This window comes from Pristiophorus japonicus, chromosome 3, assembly GCF_044704955.1.
Source record: "Pristiophorus japonicus isolate sPriJap1 chromosome 3, sPriJap1.hap1, whole genome shotgun sequence".
In the NCBI taxonomy this organism is placed as follows: Eukaryota; Metazoa; Chordata; class Chondrichthyes; family Pristiophoridae; genus Pristiophorus; species Pristiophorus japonicus.
Genome location: NC_091979.1, coordinates 153,664,333 through 153,685,924, shown reverse-complemented (window position 1 = coordinate 153,685,924; position 21,592 = coordinate 153,664,333). Strand labels below are relative to the sequence as shown.

Sequence of the window (21,592 nt, the reverse complement as noted above, 5' to 3'; positions counted from 1 at the left end):
ACTTCTCTCCAAAAGACTTGCACTGGCTGCAACACATGTATGACCAGGCAGCCATCATAGGATTGGATGTGGCTGTTGCAGGGCTGTCTCAGTGAGCATAAGGAGGTACTCGGTCACCTTAGTCCTAAGAGTCACACACGAATACCCAGAAACCACCCACAACACCTCCTCCTTCAATTTAGATGGAGGTTAACGAAAAAGCACAATCATACACTTTCACAAATGGGAAGCACTGGGTCAAGGTATACTGAGCACACACGTTCACTTCACAGTATTGTGAAGAATAAAATGGGTTAATTTTATTTCAACTGTGCTTAGAGAGTTCACCTAAGATGGGGTTAAATAAACTGGTGGAGGAATGAAATTATATCCACGGCAGTCAAATTAGGGCAGAGACAAACGATGGGGTTACTGGATTAGTCTACTTTATTGGGTACATATGGACATGACTGTGCATTGAATAGAACAAGCACTTAAATGACTCCTGTGAATTAGAACCTGCCTTAAGAATCTTGCCATCATGTCTGCAAGTACAATCTCAGTGTCCTCTATCAATAGTTGTGGCTGGGTCTCCATAATGGTAATCTCTCTTTGTATGGTGAAGTTGAGAGCTTGGCAGAGGTCATGATCCCTTCTCCTGTCTGTCCAAGCACCTAAATCTTAGTTTTAACATTCCATAGGTATGTTTCACCATGATCCTGGTGGCACACATGTTTTTGTTCATGGCTGTCTCAAGGGGTTCACAAATCGGGCTGAAGAGGATATTCTTGGTCCTGTAGGAGCTATTTGTCCAGTCTTCCTGCCCTCTTAAATAATGGTGACATTGCACATTGCTGGAAAATAAAGGAGTCATAACTACTACCAGGATAGCAATGATTCACATGGATATGGTTGTACCTTATATATATCTACTTTGGAGAAACCCATCGTACCAAAAAAGTGGAGTATTTCCTTATGCTGATGGCTGCATTCCAGGGAGAATGTGTTCAAGAATGCAAACAAAATACCTGTCATCTAACTTATGCATCATGGTACTGTTGTTGGAGAAATATGGCATATATCCCCTGCTGCTTGAAGGGATGCAGTATCATCGAAGTTCAAGGCTTTGTCACATTGACAGCCACCCAGACCCATTCTTGTTTTAAGACCTGGGCTGGGAATTCTACATATTTCCACTACTACCTCCCTAGTGCAGCAGAGACAGCAAAAACAGATCCCATCAGTCAAGTCTAGATAAATGCACACAATTGTTCTGTACACAATGGTGATTGAGTAAGGATTGAGCAAGATCACCTTAAGTATAAGTGCAGTTGCCTTCCAACCCTCTTCAGTGACAACAAATTAGAGCTGACAACATGCAGGTAGAAAATAGGGGACTGCTAAAAAAATTGAAAAGATGTACAACCTAACAATAAATGCAATGAAAAAAAAATGAAGTACTGTAGCAAAACTAAGTTCTACAGCTAATATTGGTACTCATTTTAAGACTGCAATTCCCATAATTACATAAATTCACTGTGGGAGTACCTTCACCACACAGACTGCAGCGTTTCAAGGCGGCGGCTCAGCACCATCTTCTCAAGCACAATTAGGGATGGACAATAGATACTGGCTTTGCCAGTGACATCCACATCCCGTGAATACATTTTTAAAAAGCTAACTGGTCCATAGTTCCCAGGTTTTGCTCTATCTCTCTCACTATATATCTGTGATGCGTGGGTGCATAGCATCTAGACCCGGGGTTTTATCCTCTTTTAATTTGCTAGTTTGTCAATTATTTTCTCCCTTTCTACACCAAACTGTATTAATATTATTTTTAAATTCATCCTCTAGTGAAGTGTCTTGAGGAAGGTAGTTGACAGAAGCATTTTGTGAAACGCTTGTTTGTTTAAATATGTAAGGAATTTTGTATGTACCTGTTTCAAGTTTTTTAGTTCAGATTTGAAGAGATATTTACAAATAGTTATGCATCATGTTGCCTCTATGTTAATAACTAATATGCTACACCTAAGGGGCTATTTTTAATACTGCATTATTTAATTTTGAAAATGAAGTAAGTCTCATTACCTGGACTGTTTGGAACAATGTAAATTTGAAATTAGACTATTGAAGCCTATTTCATAGCTTTTAATAATATTTGTGAAAAATATCTTGTTCAGAACCTGTGTAGGCAAATTTAAAGTAGTTTGAAGCCTGTCTTTTTTTTCTAATGATAAACCCATGGCTGCAAATAATTGATTGAAATTGGGGTAGATAAGCTTTTTGCCTTCATGGGATCTTGAGAACCAAAGTTTAAAATCAATATTCGAATGAATGTGCATACTAACTGAAGTGGAGGCGACTAATGGATTTTGGGATTCTGATTTATGATTAGCCACTAATATGGCAACAGACAATAAAAAAATTGTAATTACAAATATAACTGAGCTGCTTAGGTTTTGGGGGCTGGGTTGCCAAGGCTCGTGTGCTGTATGTGGCCCATAGGCTATTGTTTGGAGACAACTGGTTATCATGCTAAATTTAGCCCATTTATATTGCGGGGTTTTCCAACATCAGTGCAAGATTTATGATAATCTTGATGTGAAGCTTATGTGTGCACTTAAGTTGCAAGACACCACTGACTTCATTGTTCATAATGTAGTTCTATGCAGTCTCTTGTAGCTGCCACAGGGTAACCTCCAGCTTTTTAATACTGTCTTCACAGAAGAGGTCATATGGCATGTGGAGCATTAATTACTAGAAGCAATGTATGAACTGCCTGTCAATTTTGAAATCAATAGTGAACTAGAATGTGATGACTTGTCACTCAATGATAGTGATACTGTAGTCTTGAGTCTAGGAAAAAGAGAAAACAAATGGGTGAATGGGATTTAGATATATATGCAATTCACCAAGCAAATTGCAACCATGGGCTGGCTTTTTAAATGCAGTTCAGCATCATTTTTGATTGGTCAATTCAGTTCATTACCAATTAGTGCGTAATAAAATAGTTAAGGAATTTCAGAATGATAATCTTTTGCCAAAGGTCACAGAGAGCTTCATTAGGGTGACTATTTTATGCATTTGCTTTCCCATACAATCAAGCAGAGTGCTTTGTGCTGGATGGTGTTCGAGCTTCTGGCTGGTCCAATTAGGTTTCTGGTCAATGGTGACTCCCCAGTATGTTGATGGTGGGGGATTCAGCAATGGTTATGTCGTTAAATATTAAGGGGAGGTGGTTAGACTCACTCTTGTTGGAGATGGTCATCGCCTGGCACTTGTGTGGCACGAATGTTACTTGCCACTTATCAGCCTAAGCCTGGATGATGTCCAGGACTTTCTGTATGCGGGCACAGGCTGCTTCATTATTTAAGAAATTGTAAATGGAATTGAACACTGTGCAATCATCAGCGAACATCCCCACTTCTGACCTTATGATGGAGGGAAGGACATTGATGAAGCAGCTGAAGAGGGTTAGGCCCAGGACACTACCATGAGGAACTCCTACAGTGATGTCCTGGGCTGAGATGATTGGCCTCCTGCAACCACAACCATCTCTCTTTGTGCTAGATATGACTCCAGCCCGTGGAGAGTCCCCACCCCTCCCGGGTTCCTTGGTGCCACACTCTATCAAATGCTGCCTTGATGTCAAGGGCAGTCACTCTCACCTCTGAATTTCAGCTCTTTTGTCTATGTTTGGTCCAAGGTTTGGAGCGGAGTGGTCCTGACGCAACCCAAACTGAGCATTGGTGAGCAAGTTGCTAAGAACATGAGAAATAGGAACAGGAGTAGGCCATACGGCCCCTCGAGCCTGCTCTGCTAATCAATAAAAATATTGGCTGATCCGATCATGGACTCAGCTTCACTTCCCCGCCGGCTCCCATTAACCCTTTATCCCCTTATCATTTAAGAAACTGTCTATTTCTGTCTTAAATTTATTCAATGTCCCAGCTTTCACAGCTCTCTGAGGCAGCGAATTCCACAGATTTACAACCTTCTGAGAAGAAATTTCTCCTTTGTTTTAAATGGGTGGCTCCTTATTCTAAGATTGTGCCCTCTACTTCTAGTCTCCCCATCAGTGGAAACATCCTCTCTGCATCCACCTTGTCAAGCCCCCTCATAATCTTATGTGTTTCGATAAGATCACCTCTCATTCTTCTGAATTCCAATGAGTAGAGGCCCAACCTACTCAACCTTTCCTCGTAAGTCAACCCCCTCATCTCCGGAATCAACCTCGTGAACCTTTTCTGAACTGCCTCCAAAGCAAGTATATCCTTTCGTAAATATGGAAACCAAAACTGCAAGCAGTATTCCAGGTGTGGCCTCACCAATACCGTGTATAGCTGTAGCAACACTTCCTGCTTTTATACTCAATCCCCTTTGCAATAAAGGCAAAGACACCATTGGCCTTCCTGATCACTTGCTGTACCTGCATACTATCCTCTTGTGTTTCATGCACAAGTACCTCCAGGTCCCGCTGTACTGCGGCACCTTACAATCTTTCTCCATTTAAATAATAACTTGCTCTTTGATTTTTTTCTGCCAAAGTGCATGACCTCACACTTTCCAACATTACACTCCATCTGCCAAATTTTTGCCCACTCGCTTAGCCTGTATGTCCTTTTGCAGATTTTTTCTGTTCTCCTCACACATTGCTTTTCCTCCCATCTTTGTATTGTCAGCAAATTTGGCTACGTTACACTCAGTCCTTTCTTCCAAGTCGATAAAATGGATTGTAAATAAATGAAGCAAATAATTTACCAAGAGAGGACTGCCTGCCAAAAAGAATGAAAATTTACTTTTCAGCAATAGGTAAAAGGTGTCTTGCCATTAACAGTCCCTCTATTAATTAAATTTTAAAAAAATATACACTTTAGACAAAAATGAAAAATAAAATTCCAGATGTCAGTTTCAGATACAACATGGGAATTAACATTGATGATGGGTTTGACACTAAAAGATAACCAGATAACAAAATACAAACTTTATTAATACAGGTGCAGCGCCTAAAATGTGGAACCCTCGGGACCCAGGCCGTTGCGGATTCTGGACTTTCGATTTGTTTCTGACGTCACGGATCCGGAAACACTTGAGCCCAGGTTCGAGTATTTCCGGATTTCGGAACATCAAAAAGGGGGGATTCCCGCCAAGGAGCTGTTTGGGCTGTCCAGTCCCACCGAGGATGTCGTTGGGCAGGCCCCGCCAAGGTGTTTGGGCCGGCCCCGCCGAGGTTGTCGTCGGGCGGGCCAGCCCCGCCAAGGTTGTCCGGAACATTTTACAGATTCTGGACGACCCCTGCCACCGATCGTCCTGGAGTCCGGATTCCGAAACTCTGGATTCTCGACGCTGACCTATACTGGAAATAAGCAATGGCAGTCCTGCAAAATAGTCCATTCCCTCTTTGCACTCATTATCAATAAAGATCAATCATCATCAATTATGTTAGATTCTCCTACAACATACCACAGCCTCAACATATCTAAACAGTTTCTGTTCAAGAGGACTTGAAACCTAGCAACTGCAAATTAATATAGAAGAATCATAGAATGGTTACAGCACAGAAGGAGGCCATTTGGCTCATCGAGCCTGTGCCAGCTCTCTGCAAGAGCAATTTAGCTGGTCCCACGCCCCGCCCTTTCCCCGTAGCACTGCAATTTTTTCTCCTTCAGGTGCTCATCCAATTCCCATTTGAAAGCCATGATTGAATCTGCCTCCACCACCCTTTCAGGCAGTGCATTCCAGATCATAACCACTCGCTGCGTAAAAAGGTTTTTCCTCATGTCGCCTTTGGTTCTTCTGCCAATCACCTTAAATCTGTGTCTCGACCCTTCCGCCAATGGGAACAGTTTCTCTCGATCTACTCTGTCTAGACACCTCATGATTTTGAACACCTCTATCAAATCGCCTCTCAACCTTCTCTGCTCTAACCCCAGCTTCTCCAGTCTATCCACATAACTAAAGTCCCTCATCCCTGGAACCATTCTCGTAAATCTTTTCTGCACCCTTTCCAAGGCCTTCACATCCTTCCTAAAGTGCAGTGCCCAGAATTGGAAACAGTACTCCAGTTGAGGCCAAACCAGTGTTTTATAAGTTTCATCATAACTTCCTTGCTTTTGTACTCTATGGTTCTATTTATGAAGCCTAGGAACCCATATGCTTTTTTAACCGCTTTCTCAAACTACCCTGCCTTCTTCAACGATTTGTACACATATACCCCCAGGTCGCTCTGTTCATGTGCACCCTTCAGTTTATATTGCCTCTCCTCGTTCTTCCGACCAAAACGCATCACTTTGCACTTTTCTGCGTTAAATTTCATCCACCACGTGTCCATCCATTCCACCAGCCTGTCTATGTCCTCTTCAAGTCTATCACTATCCGCCTCACTGTTTGCTATTCTTCCAAGTTTTGTATCAGCTGCAAATTTTGAAACTGTGCACTGTACACCCACATCAAAGTCATTAATATATATCAAGAAAAGCAGTGGTCCTAGAACCGACCCCTCGGGAACACCACTGCATACATTCCTCAAAAAAACCAACCGTTCACCACTACTCTGTTTCCTGTCACTTTTCCAATTTTGTATCCATGCTGCCACTGTCCCTTTTATTCCATGGGCTTCAACTTTGCTGGCACTTTATCAAACACCTTTTGGAAATCCATGAACACAGTATCAATCGCATTGCCCTCATCAACCCTCTCTGTTACCTCATCAAAAAACTCAATTAAGTTAGTTAAACCTGTTTAGGTACTTTACAGCCTTCTGGATTCAGCATCAAGTTCAACAATTTCGGACCATAACCTCTGCCCATATTTATTTTTTTTTTTTTACACACCTTATTTTTTTCCCCTCTTTCCCATGGCAGCTGGGGATGATTCCGCTATTTACACCCCCATCTAGACTCATCTTTTTGTTTAACTTGTCCCATTACCATCTCATTTTTGCCCATCATCCCTTTTGTCTCAATCTCTTCTGCTTCCACCCTATCACAGATCTTCCCTTTTATGCTTTCCTCCCCTCACCCTTTCACTGCCCCTGCATTTCCTGAAGAAACTGTTACATCTCGAACTTTTCCAGTCCTGACGAAGGGTCACAGACCTGAAATGTTAACTCTGTTTCTCGCCACAGATACTGCTTGACCTGCTGAGATTTCCAGCATTTACTGTTTTTATTTCAGATTCCTGCATCTGCAGTATTTTGTTTTTGTATTAGTTAAACACAATTTGCCTTTGGACAAATCAGCGCTGGCTTTCCTTAATTAATCCACACTTGTCCAAGTGACTGTTAATTTTGTCCCGTATTATCATTTCTAAATGCTTCCCCTCTACCAAGGTTAAACTGACTGGTCTGTAGTTGCTGGGTTTATCCTTACACCCTTTTTTGAACAAGGGTGTAACATTTGCAATTCTCCAGTCCTCTGGCACCATCCCTGTATCTGAGGAGAATTGGAAGATTATGGCCAGTAACTCCTGAATTTCCATCCTTACCTCCCTCAGCAATCTAGGATGCATCCCATCCGATCCTGGTGACTTATCTACTTTAAGTACAGCCAGCCTTTCTAGTACCTCCTCTATCAATTTTTATCCCATCCAATATCTTTACTACTTCCTCTTTCACTATGACTTCTTCTTCCTTGGTAAAGATAGATGCAAAATACTCATTTAGTACCTCAGCTATGCCCTCTGCCTCCATGTGTAGGTCTCCTTTTTTGGTCCCTAATCGTCCCCGCCCCTCCTCTTACTACCCATATATTATCTACATGCCTATAGTAGACTTTTAGATTCCCTTTTATGTTAGCTGCCAGCCTACTATATTATCTCTTAGCCCCTCTTATTTCCTTTTTCACTTTCCCTCTGAACTTTCCATATTCAGCCTGGTTCTCACTTGTATTCTCAACCTGAAATCTGTCATGCTCCCCCTTTTTCTGCTTCATCTTACTCTATATAGTAAAACATGTCTTCTATCAGCCACTTAGTACACAGGTAAATTTTATAATTAAAAGTAGAAAGTACAAAGAATGGGAATTATACTAAATCAACCTGGTTAATTTATCCTGACAAAAGATTTAGAGTAGCTGGGTTATAATGCTATACAAATTCAATTAAAAAAAATAAAGCCTGTATGTGCGGTTGTTACGTCTATTGGCTGTTATTAACTGTAACACTCATCTGAAGTCAGTGTTCCAACATCATAAACTACAGTGGCTAAAAATGTCAAATTCAGGTTAAGAAATAGCTCAAGGATAGTAAATTATTTTTACAAGGATTTTAATCAAGGATAGTCTTCAGATTCCAGACTTGACTGTTCTAATGCTTTCCTGGCAGACCTCCCACCTGCCTTAAAGTTGAGCTCACCCAAAGCTCTGCTGCCCGTATCCTAACTCGCAAGTTCTGTTTACCCATCAACCCTGTGCTTATGGTGTGCACTGGCTCCTGGTCCACCATTCAAAATTCAGCTCCTCGTGGTCAAATCCCTCCATAGCCTCACCTGTCCTCATGCTCCTCCTTTGGCTCGGTGTCAATTTTAGTCTGATTACTACATTAAAGGCGCTATATAAATGCAAGCTTTTGTTGCTGTTGTTCTTCACAACACACCAGCTGATAAGTCCAAAGTAAGTGTGCTTCTATTACTGCACACACAAGTAGATGGTCCAAAATGAACTCATTAATGTGAATTGTTTCACTTTACATTAAAAGTATCTATGGTTAATATAAATTTATATTTCTTACCTCTCCACTTGGTCCACAAATTCTAAATTTCCCTAGAGGACAAATACTGGAGGGGCTGCAGCCAGAGAGATACAATGCTGCACGTTCTGTTCCTAGCCCCTCATTCAGCCCACTGTTCAATAATTCAAAAGGCTAAAAGAACACAACATGCTCACAATCCACGCAGATCTGAGCCTATGCTTAATAGTCACTGCTAGCTGCAAGATGAAGCACCTTACCACTAAAAGAGCACTGCTCTCCCAACAAAAAATGAAGTAAAACATTTGTGAGACCTAGCCCAGTTAGAAAGGGTGATGTAATGGACGCCATCTGGAACTACCGGCAACCTGCTCCTGGAAGCCCACATAACCGAAGCACCTCACAATGATCCAGACCATCCCACAAGAAAGTCAAAGGGGGACCACAATCTAGCAACTTCCTCTCCCCCACCCCCCCACTCTGCCACCACCCCCGCATATTGCTCTGCAAAGAGCAATTCCTCAATCTACAAGTCCATCATATTTACAACGCCCTTCATGCCTCTCAGACCCAGTCAAATCCTGACCCCTAAACAGTTCGCTATTTCCTTCCAGATTTCTGCTCCGATGCCTTCCTCAGTAAGTACCATGTGACAAACTGTAGTGACTTCCTAATGTATAGGTTTGTGCTTTTTTCAAGATTGTTTATTTACATTTTTTCCAGCCAGTAGGTCACATCAGTTTTAGTGGTAAATAACACAATTAAATTAATGGTAATTTCATTTACCACATTGAAAAATGTCAATCTTAATTGCAGCTGTTCAGAATACTTTTCATATTTTATGGGCATGTATGATATTTCAAGGTCTTAAACTTCCATATAGAATAAATAAACTCTAAGTTCAGAAATCATTGTCGCGCCTGCAGATGGCTTTCTGAATATTGAACTTAATATATATTCCAAATGTAAAATATTATAGTTAATTACAATGTTCTTTACAAGCAGTAAAACATGTAAGTCAAACTTTGTCAGGTGCATGCATCTACAGTGGACCTCTCAAAATGCTGCGCTATGAAGTTGTAGGATTCACATTCGTGTTGGCAATTCTGCATGTGGTAGCTCAGCGGTGTCATCAGCAGAAGCTGCCAAAAGGAAAACTTTTTCAACAGGGACTGAAATGTGAAAAGGGTTATCCGAAGACTGCTCTCAGGCAAGGAGCAAGAATCAATCAATATGTGGCCAACATTTTGAAACTGTGGTTTTAGAAATGCTCATGGTCAATCAACTCATAATCTGTGGTAGACAGACAGATTTAAGACATTGACATTTTAAAAGAATGTTGCTACATTACCTGATTGATAGTTTGGTGAAACTCAAGGAGAAACAAAAAACAGTTGGGATGAGAAATGGGGGCTAGAAATGGCCATTTCTATAAGATTGAAACATGTGGGTTAACAAGAAGCTAAATAAGCACTATCCCGTTTTCCCGACAGAGGAAAGAGCCGGGAAGCTGAATAGAGGCAACATAACATTTAACAACTACCAAGTGTATGAAGTTATATGCCAGGAGGTACAACAAGTAGGAATACATAAAATCTTCTTTTGGTAGTTCACAGAAAAATACCCAACAGAAATGTCTAATTTTGTTATTTCTTCATGTAATTAAGGATTACATGAGGCAAAGAAAAGTTAACAAAATTATTACTTGTAAATGCCAATTAGACATTTTTGTGTCTCGACCATTGTCACATTACTAACAGTCATTATCATCTGCATGGAAGTAGCCAGCAATTTGGGCCATTCCATTGTAAATACACAATGACAATACACAGTTCTCTTACTATATTGTTGCCAATTATCTTAATATTGATCAAACATGGTCTCTAACAAATTTGGATGAGCATTTGATCATTCAAAGCCCAAATTAATTTATAGAATACTTGATTTTATGCACAAAGACGGTGGAATTTTCACATAAAAAAATGGATGGGTTGGAGGCAGAGGGGCCAGGGTACAGCAGAGGGGATGGGGGGGGGGGGGGGGGGGGGAAGGGGAGGGGGGGGGGGGTGGGACGGAATTAAAGTTTTAAAAATGTAAATCCCAACCTGCCCACTTTCAACTTTTACTCGGGGGGGACGGGGCAGCCAACCAACCCGCTGCCAGGACGCAGGTTGGCATTTTAAATATGATGATGAGGCCCTGAATTCTCTGCTTTAACCTGCTGTTTACTGGGCCTCAGGATTCCTGGTAGTTGCAGCAAGGCGAGCACTGCCTCGGGGAGCAATCCTTGATGCCCCCGCAAGTTCACTCACCAGCAACCCGCCCCTCCTCGGTATCAAGGGTTGGTGATCAGACACCCAGCACCACGGAGATCAAATTCAACCTTGGGGTCAGCGATCAGAACCCACCCCCCCCCACCTCACAATCGAACGCACGCCCGGGGTCGGGGATTGGACCCTCCTCCCCACCCAGCACCTACCTGTTGCGCGTCCTGTCCAGCCAGCGTCCCCTGTGCAGGGAAACTGCCCATGACGTCACATGCACGCCGTGGAGTTAAAATTCCACAATGTGCAGAGAAACCCGGTCTTTCGGGTTTCCCACAATCTTTAACCCCATCCACCCTACTCCAGGCGGTTCGTAAACTGGTAAATCCAGCCCATAGTGAGGAGTGATTCGACTAGGGCCGCAAAATTCGGCTCCGTAGTGCCGCTGTTTGGGTGCTACGGTTGCCGATTTGGTTCCAAAATGGCGTCGACGGACGATGCGGGTCACACCAGATGCCATCTTGGGTATAGCATTAGCACGGGAGCAGAGAGCATGCGCTTGAAGTATGCAGAGTAGGCAGAGCTTGATAGCAAATCAGCGTTACCCTTGCCACCTGCTGCAGGCCACTCTATCACTATGCACAAACTGGAATCTCAACAGAAAAAAGTAGCTAGCCAGGAAGCACAGAATTCCCTGGAGCTGCTGGCAGTTCAATTGTTAACTTTCACTTCCTACATTAAAGTTGCTACAGCATTAATTAGGTAATGAAAAATCTATCTAACCCAGTGGTGCTCATCATAATTTCTCCATTTTTCTCTATTCCCAGCAACTATTAATCTCCCCATTCCCTGCCTCTGTACTTGCTTAAAACTTGTTACATCTCTAACTTTTTTCAGTTGTAATGAAAGGTCATGGACCTGAAACGTTAACTCTGTTTCTCTCTCCACAGATGCTGCCTGACCTGCTGAGTATTTCCAGCATTTCATGTTTTTATTTCAGATTTCCAGCATCCGCAGTATTTTCATTTGTAAGAATCTTTATTAATTGTTAGCATTTGAATGCTAATGATTTGCAGGAGGGTGCATAGTACAAAAGTAGCTCTTAATTACCCTAATTTATTTAGTAATGATTTGAATACTAGAAGGCCTACCATAAATCTAATCTAGTAACCTTAATGTTAAGACCAAAAAGCCAATTTTAAGCAGTAGAGAATTATGCAACCAAAACACACGCTATTGAACACATTTCAAACAAGAAAATAAAGTTTTATGAATATGGTTGGTGCAGAACACGCAAAACAAAGCAGTTCCAACTTCATATTAACCAATGCATACACCATGGCACCAAAAGAAATAAGGCAACGAAGAATACTACGTTATGAAAACAGGTTATCATCTGAACTCTCTCTCTCTCTCTCTAGCAAATCTGAGTGAAGAATTTAAGGGGCTGAAATTGCCCTCCGCCCCATTTGGGGTGGATAATTTAAATTAACCTGAAGATTTAGCGCCTGTAGCGATGTGGCGGAGAATGGAGCAATGTTCGGGACTTTGCTTTTTGGGAGGCATCCGAGCACACTCGGGTGCTGTTGGAGGTGGGAGTGGGCCAGATTAGAGTCTAGAGCCGGGCAGAAGGTGTCATTTGGCGCCGTCATAATGTCCCTTGCCTTAACTTAAAGGGAAGGTACACTGAGAGGTCCAGCGAGGCGCCCGTGGCACCCACTGGGCCACCAGTCCGGAGGGGGGGGGGGGTGTTTAGCCGAGCCAGCAGCCTGGCACCCAAGTGGGGGTGCCGGGCTGCCTGTTGCCGGCCCGGCCAAACCAGCGTCCGCTATTGTTGGGCCGACTCAGGAGTTGGCCGACAATTAAAATAAAATGGTGGCCGCGGCAGTACGCCCTCCCCTTTAATGGTGGCTGCAGCACCCAGCTATCGGCAGCTTCACAGAGCGAAACTGTCGGGGGCACCGACCGGCGTTGACCGCGTGGCAATTGCCCCCCCCCCCCACCCCACGGGGTGCAAAAGGGGTCAGCGCCAGGCGGTAAGGGGTCGGCACGCCGAGCGGGATGGGAAAGATGGGGCGCACCTGGGGGCAACTGCAGACAGATCGTACTCTCCACCTGCCCCCAGGGGGAAAGGCAGTAACGGGCATTTAAAAAGGGGGCAATTGCAGCCCCCAAGTCTTTAAATCGGAATGTAGGAGCAAGAGCTTCAGCACAAATTGCACCAAACTGAGAATCTAGAAAAAAATACTTTCCATATAACCTTGCTTTCTGCCATAAGTGTGGTGAACACAGATCCTATACGGTTTCTCAGAAAGAAATTAAACATATTTCTGTTGCAGGAGAGTGCAAAGTACAAAAGTAACCATTAATTACCCTATTTTGTATGATTTTTTTAGTTAATTAAAGCTTAAATCGTTGATTCCCTTGCAACATAACAAATACGTAGGGCAGTCCAGTGTCGGTGTACCAGTGCTCCATGTTAGGGCATGTTACTTCACACGGCCCCAGCACAAAGTTGCAAATCCCTGCCAGGGCATCAGGGCAAAGCACAGATTACCAAGGACTTTGTTGTCGGAGAGAAAAACGAATTTATTCACCTTCACCAGCCAGTTCACAGCAATATTTCCAGCTGTCCCAAACGGGGCACTTGCCACTCTGCTTAATCAGAAGTGCTGGATAGGGTTATTTAAAAAATATATCGGTAAATAAAAACTGCTCAAAAGATGCACATAAAGAAAGCCTTGTATTTATACAGCGCTTTATTACGTCTTGCACATCGTTCAAAGCACTTCACACAGAGTTGTTTTTGGAGTGCATTAATTGTTGTCGGAACGTTCCTCACGAAGATAACCTCGCGAAATGGTAATGGCATACCTTAATAATGCTACTCCTGCGAGGTGTAGCCTTGGCAGCCTCGATGAGACAAGCTTCTATATCCCCTGTTGCCGCTGCTCCTGCGGACGGTGATCCCCCGGGACTGAAACGATCCCCGGCCGCTGAAAGGGCTCTCCTCCTGCTGCTACCCTTCCCGCTTGCCATCGCTCCTCCAACAGCTTCCAAGTCGCCTTCCTCCGTTGTGCCCCAAGCTTTGTGGGAATCTCCAACTGGCTCAGGCTCCCCAAGTATCTCAGAAACAACAAGTCCACTCTCCTGCCGACCTTCCGCCATTTTGTGCATAAATTATAAGAAACGAAAAAAAACTGCAGGTAATTTTTATACTCTAAGTCTTCCAGCGACAATGTTGATAGGCGACACTCCCATACCTCCAGCTGTCAAATAACAACAGAAGCACAACACACTTCGGAGAAGAACTCACAGCTTTAAAAGGAGGCGCGGTTCCATGTGCCGGTGTGAATCTGCAATAACTTATAGATATTGTTTTAAGTGCAATGATAAAGAGATGAAGTTTGCAGATTACCCGCTCTGCTGCAAAGAACTGACAGCGCTCCGCCCGCTCACGCTTTTCTTTCTCTTGTTTCTCCGCGTTCGCGGCCAGAACGAGCTTGAAAATCCATCGGCTCTTTGTGATTGATGTCACCATCCACCAGTCAGTTTACCAATTACCACCCAGAAGTGGGTGGGAGTTCCTAACAGTCGCGGAGGAAAGGAGGAGGCTTCGTTTATTATTCATGAAACAGCATTACTGCTTGTTTTAGACTAAAAAAATACAATTGAAATTCACAAAAGTTCCAGCGAGTGAATTGTTCAGTATTTTAATTTGTGTGGTATGTTTCTTACTTTTGAAACAAGTATATACTTTGTATAAATATATTCATTCTAAACCATATACAATGCGGACATGCAGAAGTTTTTATTCATGGGCGCTCGGTGGTGAGACCAACTGCAGTTTCTAAGGAAGTTCTTTATTTGAAACTATAACTGAAAACTTTTTTGGAGGGGATGAATTGGTGCACGGCTCGCAACATTTGTTTTACTGTCTTTCGGATGAAACGTTAAACCGAGGCCCCTGCTCTCTCAAGTAGATGTAAAAGATCCATGGCACTATTTCGAAGAGCAGGAGAGTTATCCCGGTGTCCTGGACAATATTTATCCCTCAATCGACATAACAAAAAAAATTATCTGGTCATTGTCATATTGCTGTTTGTGGGAGCTTGCTGTGCGCAAATTGGCTGCCGGGTTTCCTACATTGCAACAGTGACTCCACTCCAAAAGTACTTCATTGGCTGTAAAGCCTTTGAGACATCCGGTGGCCGTGAAAGGCGCTATATAAATCCAAGACTTTATGAAGTCGTGAGTCTTGCAGTTATTCAGCCGCAAAAAAAAATTATTTTGCAAGTTTCCTGAGCTATATCATTCGATCCACCAATTAATTACTCAACATCACTCTGATATATCTGTTGTATTTATTTTGCAAAATATATATGCGGCTACGTTCCAGAATGAATTCAAAGTTGCTCGGATGTTTGGTCTTACTAAATTTCCCTTATTGTATTTCCCTTAAGCAAATGGTTGCAGAACAAGTAGTGTTCCGAGAAGCACGATCGCCTCTAGCCCAAACACCATTGTTTAGAAATGTTAAATGTTCATGCTGCGTGAGAAACACGTCCAGCCACTCAAATCAGCTGTTGAAACACATGTTTATAGGATGTAATGTCAATCTATGCGTTACAACTGTTTTAAACGGTCTTCGGTTTGAGTCCTGTCTATTAACAAACTTGTCAAAAGTTTAATCAATGTTAAAATACCTAGTAACTCAAAAAAAACAAATTCTAAGATTATTTTAATATTCTTGATAATCGACCCGTGTCCCGAATATTTTCCCAAAGTGAGAATAAAATAGAAATTATTTAGGTGCTTTGTGACTATAAATTTAATCCAGGATATGTAATCCAGCGTGAATGCGTTTTTCTATGTTTGTATAATTGTGTAAATTATTATACTGCTACCTTATTCTTATGCAGTATTTGGATTATTCAATTACAAATAGAAATTTGTGTTCCGGAAAACTTATTTTTCTAATCCGACTGTGCTCCAGTTCTGGTTCGCAATCCGAAAAATAGATTTCAGAAATTTAGTACAGTTGAACTACAACGTACAGCATTTAAAATGTTACCTTAAATGGACAGGTTGCCAGAACGTCACGACGTAGCCACACAGCATCAAGTTTTAAATCACTGAGTCCTGCTTTGCGAAGCTACACAGACATGTAACTGAAATTTATGTATATTTAATTCGGACACGGAGAAGTGAAATAACTTGGTCTCCTGTTCAAACGCAATCTTAACAATTTCAAGATCTGCTTGATAAAAAAAAAGTTGCTTGGTTATCTTTTGCAGTAAATTCACACAAGGTTAGAGAAGGTGTAAAGGGATTTGCCCAACACAACTTGTGGTATATAAATGGAGTATCAAACAAAGTCTCACTTCTTTTCCTTCACGTGCTAACAGGTGACTTCATAATTTATGCATTTATCTACATGATATGCTGGCTGCATCCCAGTACATATGCGAAGTTCCCAAAACATAGATATATAGATGAACACACTTACATGACATGTTCAGCAATTAATGGGCAGACTGAATATAAAACATTATGATAGAAGCAAATCTCAAGAACATTTTGCAAAAAACAATCCAACATTAACACAACACATAGAAAACAATGGCACCAGATCAGATAGCTTTCGATTTTACCATGGTTCACGCAGTCCTTGCAAATGATATGGCAGAGTACCTGTAATAAGTCTGGGGTAGGGACAAACAGACTACAGAATTACATTATGCGGCTAAAGGGATCAAGGGGTATGGAGAGAAAGCAGGAAAGGGGTACTGAGGTGAATGATCAGCTATGATCTTATTGAATGGTGGTGCAGGCTCGAAGGGCCGAATGACCGACTCCTGTACCTATTTTCTATGTTTCTATTATACAAACTATCCATGACAGATTGATGCCCTAATCATCATTATTCACATTCCATCCCTCACAGATACTTGTTCCATCAGGTCTTGATACTTGCCATAATTTGCAACATGAAATGTTGAAAAAACTCCTCTAACCATGCAATTGAACAAAATGTTCCTAAATCTAGGGAATACTAAAAATGTTGGTAGGATAGGGGAAGACAGACAGGCTTTCTGCTTTTGATAGCTTCCCAGTGACCCCTGCTGGAAAATGTATGCATGTAATTTGGTCAGGATATGATTGGCTATGATGGTCCCTCCACCCGACAGTCAAATTGTTAATTGCCACAAACAAGTAACAGCCATTTGAACAAGGGCTACCAATACCTGTGGAACTGTATCCTAGCACAAGTCACCCCCTTCAGGAAAGGAAAGGAAAAAATTGGTGAAAAAACGTTTTATACAACGATGGCATACAATTAGATATGGTCTCAATCTACACTGTTGACCTCTAATCCCTCACTTATACAGCTGGTTGGTGTGACCCAAACATATATACTGTTTAAAACTAACAGTATGGGCAATGCATTTGAACTGGTTTTTAAAAAATAATTTGAGGTAAGTGTACTGAGTTAACCAATCTCAGCCACAATAGCACTTCTCCAACCTGGGAAGGAAAAGAATTGACCACTGCCCATCTGTCAATCACTATCCAGTTACCCTTGTTAGAAGTGAATGGCTATTTAATACTGGATGGCTTCTGGCACCTGTGGAAACAAACTCCTTTAAGAAGTTCGGTAAGGAGAGAAAGTCAGAAACTTATAGGAGTAGTGAAGAAAAAGTATGGTTAAACAAACAAAATACATCTTGAAATTATGCTGCAAAATATGTCCAATTAGGCGCTGCCATTGAGGAATGGCTCGTGTAGGAGCGCTGGTCTGTGTTGTTTTCCTTCTATTAATTTAAATTCATGAAAAATCAGAGGGTACGGGCATGCAAGTTCTCGACCAGCTCATCCCGAGAGAGCCATTCCAAGCCAGAAATGCCTAATCGGGAATGAGCCCGAACAAATCTGACACTTACAGTGCCTGTCTGAAATTCCTCTTTCTGCTATTGTAACCTGATTAAAATACAACAACTTATATAACACCTTTAACATAATAAAACGTTCTAAGGCGCTTCACAGCTGTGTTATCAAAAAAAATTTGACACCGAGCCATATAAGGAGATGTTAGGGCAGATGACCAAAAGCTTAGTCGAAGAGGTAGGTTTTAAGGAGCGTCTTAAAGGAGGAAAGAGACGTGGAGAGGTGGAGAGATTTAGGGAGGGAATTCCAGAGCTTAGGACCTAGGCAGCTGAAGGTACGACCACCAATGGTGGAGTATTTCAAATCGGGGATGTTCAAAAGCCCAGAATAGGCAAAGCGCAACAATCTAGGGGGATTATAGGGCTGGAGGAGATTACAGAGATAAGGAGGAGCGAGGCCATGGAGGGATTTGAAAACAAAGATGAGAATTTTAAAAATCGTGATGATGCTTAACTAAGAGACAATGTAGTTCAGCAAGCACAGGGAGATGGGTGAGTGGGACTTGATGAGAGTTAGCACACGGGCAGCAAAGTTTTGGATGACCTCATAAGAACATAAGAAATAGGAGCAGGATTCGGCCATTTGGCCCCTCGAGTCTGCTCCGCCATTCAATAAGATCATGGTTGATCTGATCATGGACTCAGTTCCACTTCCCTGCCCGCTCCCCATAACCCTTCACTCCCTTATCACTCAAAAATCTGTCTATATCCGCCTTAAATATATTCAATGACCCATCCTCCACAGCTCTCTGGGGCAGAGAATTTCATAGATTTACAACCCTCTGAGAGAAGAAATTTCTCCTCCTCTCAGTTTTAAATGGGTGACCCCTTATTCTAAGACTATGACCCCTAGTTTTAGTTTCCCCTATGAGTGGAAATATTCTTTTTGCATCCACCTAGTTGAGCCCCCTCATTATCTTATAAGTTTCAATAAGATCACCTCTCATTCTTCTTAACTCCAATGTGTATAGGCCCAACCTACTCAACCTATCTCCATCTCCGGAATCAACCGAGTGAACCTTCTCTGAACAGCCCCCAATGCAAGTATATCCTTCCTTAAATACGGAGACCAAAACTGTAAGCAGTACTCCAGGTGTGGCCTCACCAATACCCTGTACAGTTGCAGCAAGACTTCTCTGCTTTTATACTCTATTCCCCTTGCAATAAAGGCCAACATTCCATTTGCCTTCCTGATTACTTGCTGTGCCTGCATACTAACTTTTTGTGTTTCATGCACAAGGGCCCCCAGGTCTCTCTGTACTGCAGCACTTTGCAATTTTTCTCCACTTAACTTATAATTTGCTTTTCTATTATTTCTGCCAAAGTGCATAACCTCACATTTTTCCACATTATATTCCAGCTGCCAAATTTTTGCCCACTCATTTAGCCTGTCTATATCCCTTTACAGATTTTTTGTGTCCTCACAATTTGCTTTCCCACCCATCTTTGTATCATCAGCAAACTTGGTAACATTACACTCGGTCCCTTCATCCAAGTTGTTAATATAGATTGTAAATAGTTGAGGACCCAACACTGATCCCTGCGGCATCCCACTAGTCACTGTTTGCCAACTGGAAAATGACCCATTTAACCCGACTCTCTGTTTTCTGTTGTTAGCCAATCCTCTATCCATGCTAATATATTACCCTCAACCCCGTGAGCTTTTATTTTGTGCAGTAACCTCATGTGGCACCTTATCGAATGCCTTCTGGAAATCCAAATACACCACATCCACTGGTTCCCCCTTATCCACCCTGCTCGTTACATCCTCAAAGAACTCCAGCAAATTTGTCAAACATGATTTCCCTTTCAATAAAACCATGCTGACTCTGCTTGATTGAATCATGCCTTTCCAAATATCCTGCTACTGCTTCCTTAATAATGGACTCCAGTATTTTCCCAACAACAGTCTATAGTTTCCTGCTTTTTATCTGCCTTCTTTTTTAAAATAGGGGCGTTACATTTGTGGTTTTCCAATCTGCTGGGACAGCCCCAGAATCCAGGGAATTTTGGTAATTGCAACCAATGCATCCACTATCTCTGCAGCCACTTCTCTTAAGACACTAGGATGTAAGGCATCAGGTCCAGGGAACTTGTCCGCCTTTAGTCCCATTATTTTACCTAGTACTACTTCATTAGTGATAATGATTGTACTAAGTTCCTCCCTCCCTATAGCCCCTTGATTATCCACTGTTGGGATGTTTTTAGTGTCTTCTACCGTGAAGACCGTTAAAAAATATTTGTTAAACGTCTCTGCTATTTCCCTGATCTCCATTATTAATTCCCCAGTCTCATCCACCAGCGGACCAACATTTACTTTAGCCACTCTTTTTCTTTTTATGTACCTGTAGAAACTCTTACTATCTGTTTTTATATTTCGGGCTAGTTTACTTTCATAATCTATCTTCCCTCTCTTAATCATTTTTTGATGCCTCAAGTTTATGGAGGGGAGAACTAAGGAGGCCGGCCAGAACTCCATTGGAATAGTCAAGTCTATACATGATAAGGGCATCAATGAGGGTTTCGGCAGCAGATAAGTTGAGGTAAGGGTGGAGACGGTCGATATTACGTAGGTGGAAATGAGCGGCTTAGTAATAAAACAGATATGAGATAGGAAGCTCAATTTATGATCAAATATGACACCAAGGTTGCAAACAAACTTGGTCAGCCTCAGAGAGTAGCTGGGGAGACCAAATAAGTGGAAAGGGAATGGAGTTCGTGGCAAGAACCAAAGAAAATGGCTTCGGTCTTCTCGATATTTAATTGGAGGAAATTTTTATTCATCCAATGCTGGATGTCGGACAAGCAGTCTATTAGTATAGAGATGGTGAGTAGAGGTAGAGCTGGGTATCGTCAGCACACAGGTGAACACTCACATTGTGTTGCCGGATGATGTCACCGAGGGGCTGCATGTAAATGAGAAATAGGAGAGGGTCAAGGATAGATCTTTGGGGGACACCAGAGGTGACAGTACAGGATTGGGAAGAGAAGCAACTGTAGGTGATTCTATGGTTACGGCTGGAAAGATAGGAATGAACCCAGGCAAGTGCAGTACCATCCAGCTGGACAACGGTGGAGAGGCGTTGGAGCAGAATTTTGTGGTCAACTGTATCAAAGACGGCAGACAGGTTCAGAAGGACAAAAAGGGGTAGATTACCTATGTTGCAGTCAATTAGGATGTAATTTGTGACCATGGTAAAAGCAGTATCAGTACTGTGGCAGGGATGGAAGCCAGTCCTGGAAAGCAGTCGGAGAGGCGGGAATTGGGCAGTCGGAGAGGTGGGAGTTCGGGGAGTCGGAGAGGCCTATAAAGGCCAGCGGCAGTCAAGAGGCAGCGGCAGTTGGAGAGGCGGGAGTTCGGGGAGTCGGAGAAGTCTATAAAGGCCAGCGGCAGTTGGAGAGGCCAGCCGGTGCAGCTTCAGCGGGGAGAGAAGGCAAAAATGTAGAAAGAAATCGAAAGGTGACGTCACAGCCAAGGGGGTAAGTGACTGGCAAGTAGTTTTTCTTTCTTTTCGATATCAGTAAGTAACCTTTAGTATTGTTGTTACCAATTTAAGTTTATCTAAGGGTTAAGTTATGTCAGGAGAGCTCGGACACGTGTTATGCTCCTCCTGAACTATGTGGGAAGTCAGGGACACTTCCGGTGTCCCTGATGACTACGTGTGTGGGAAGTGCATTCGCCTGCAGCTCCTGACGAACCGCATTGTTGGTCTTACC

At 42.5% G+C, this 21,592-nt stretch overlaps 1 protein-coding gene across 4 annotated transcripts in view; it reads right to left on the bottom strand.

Moving 5' to 3' along the window:
- plcl1 (phospholipase C like 1) overlaps window positions 1–21,592 on the bottom strand; it is a 506,974-nt gene that overhangs the window by 434,790 nt on the left and 50,592 nt on the right. For all 4 annotated transcript variants that reach the window (XM_070875920.1, XM_070875921.1, XM_070875922.1 and 1 more), the window contains 2 exons: window positions 16,003–16,185; window positions 13,803–14,515 (listed from right to left, as the gene is read on the bottom strand). In XM_070875920.1, the coding sequence (XP_070732021.1) occupies window positions 13,803–14,105 (303 nt within the window). In that variant the 5' untranslated portion in view covers window positions 14,106–14,515; window positions 16,003–16,185. The remainder of the gene's footprint in view (window positions 1–13,802; window positions 14,516–16,002; window positions 16,186–21,592) is intronic.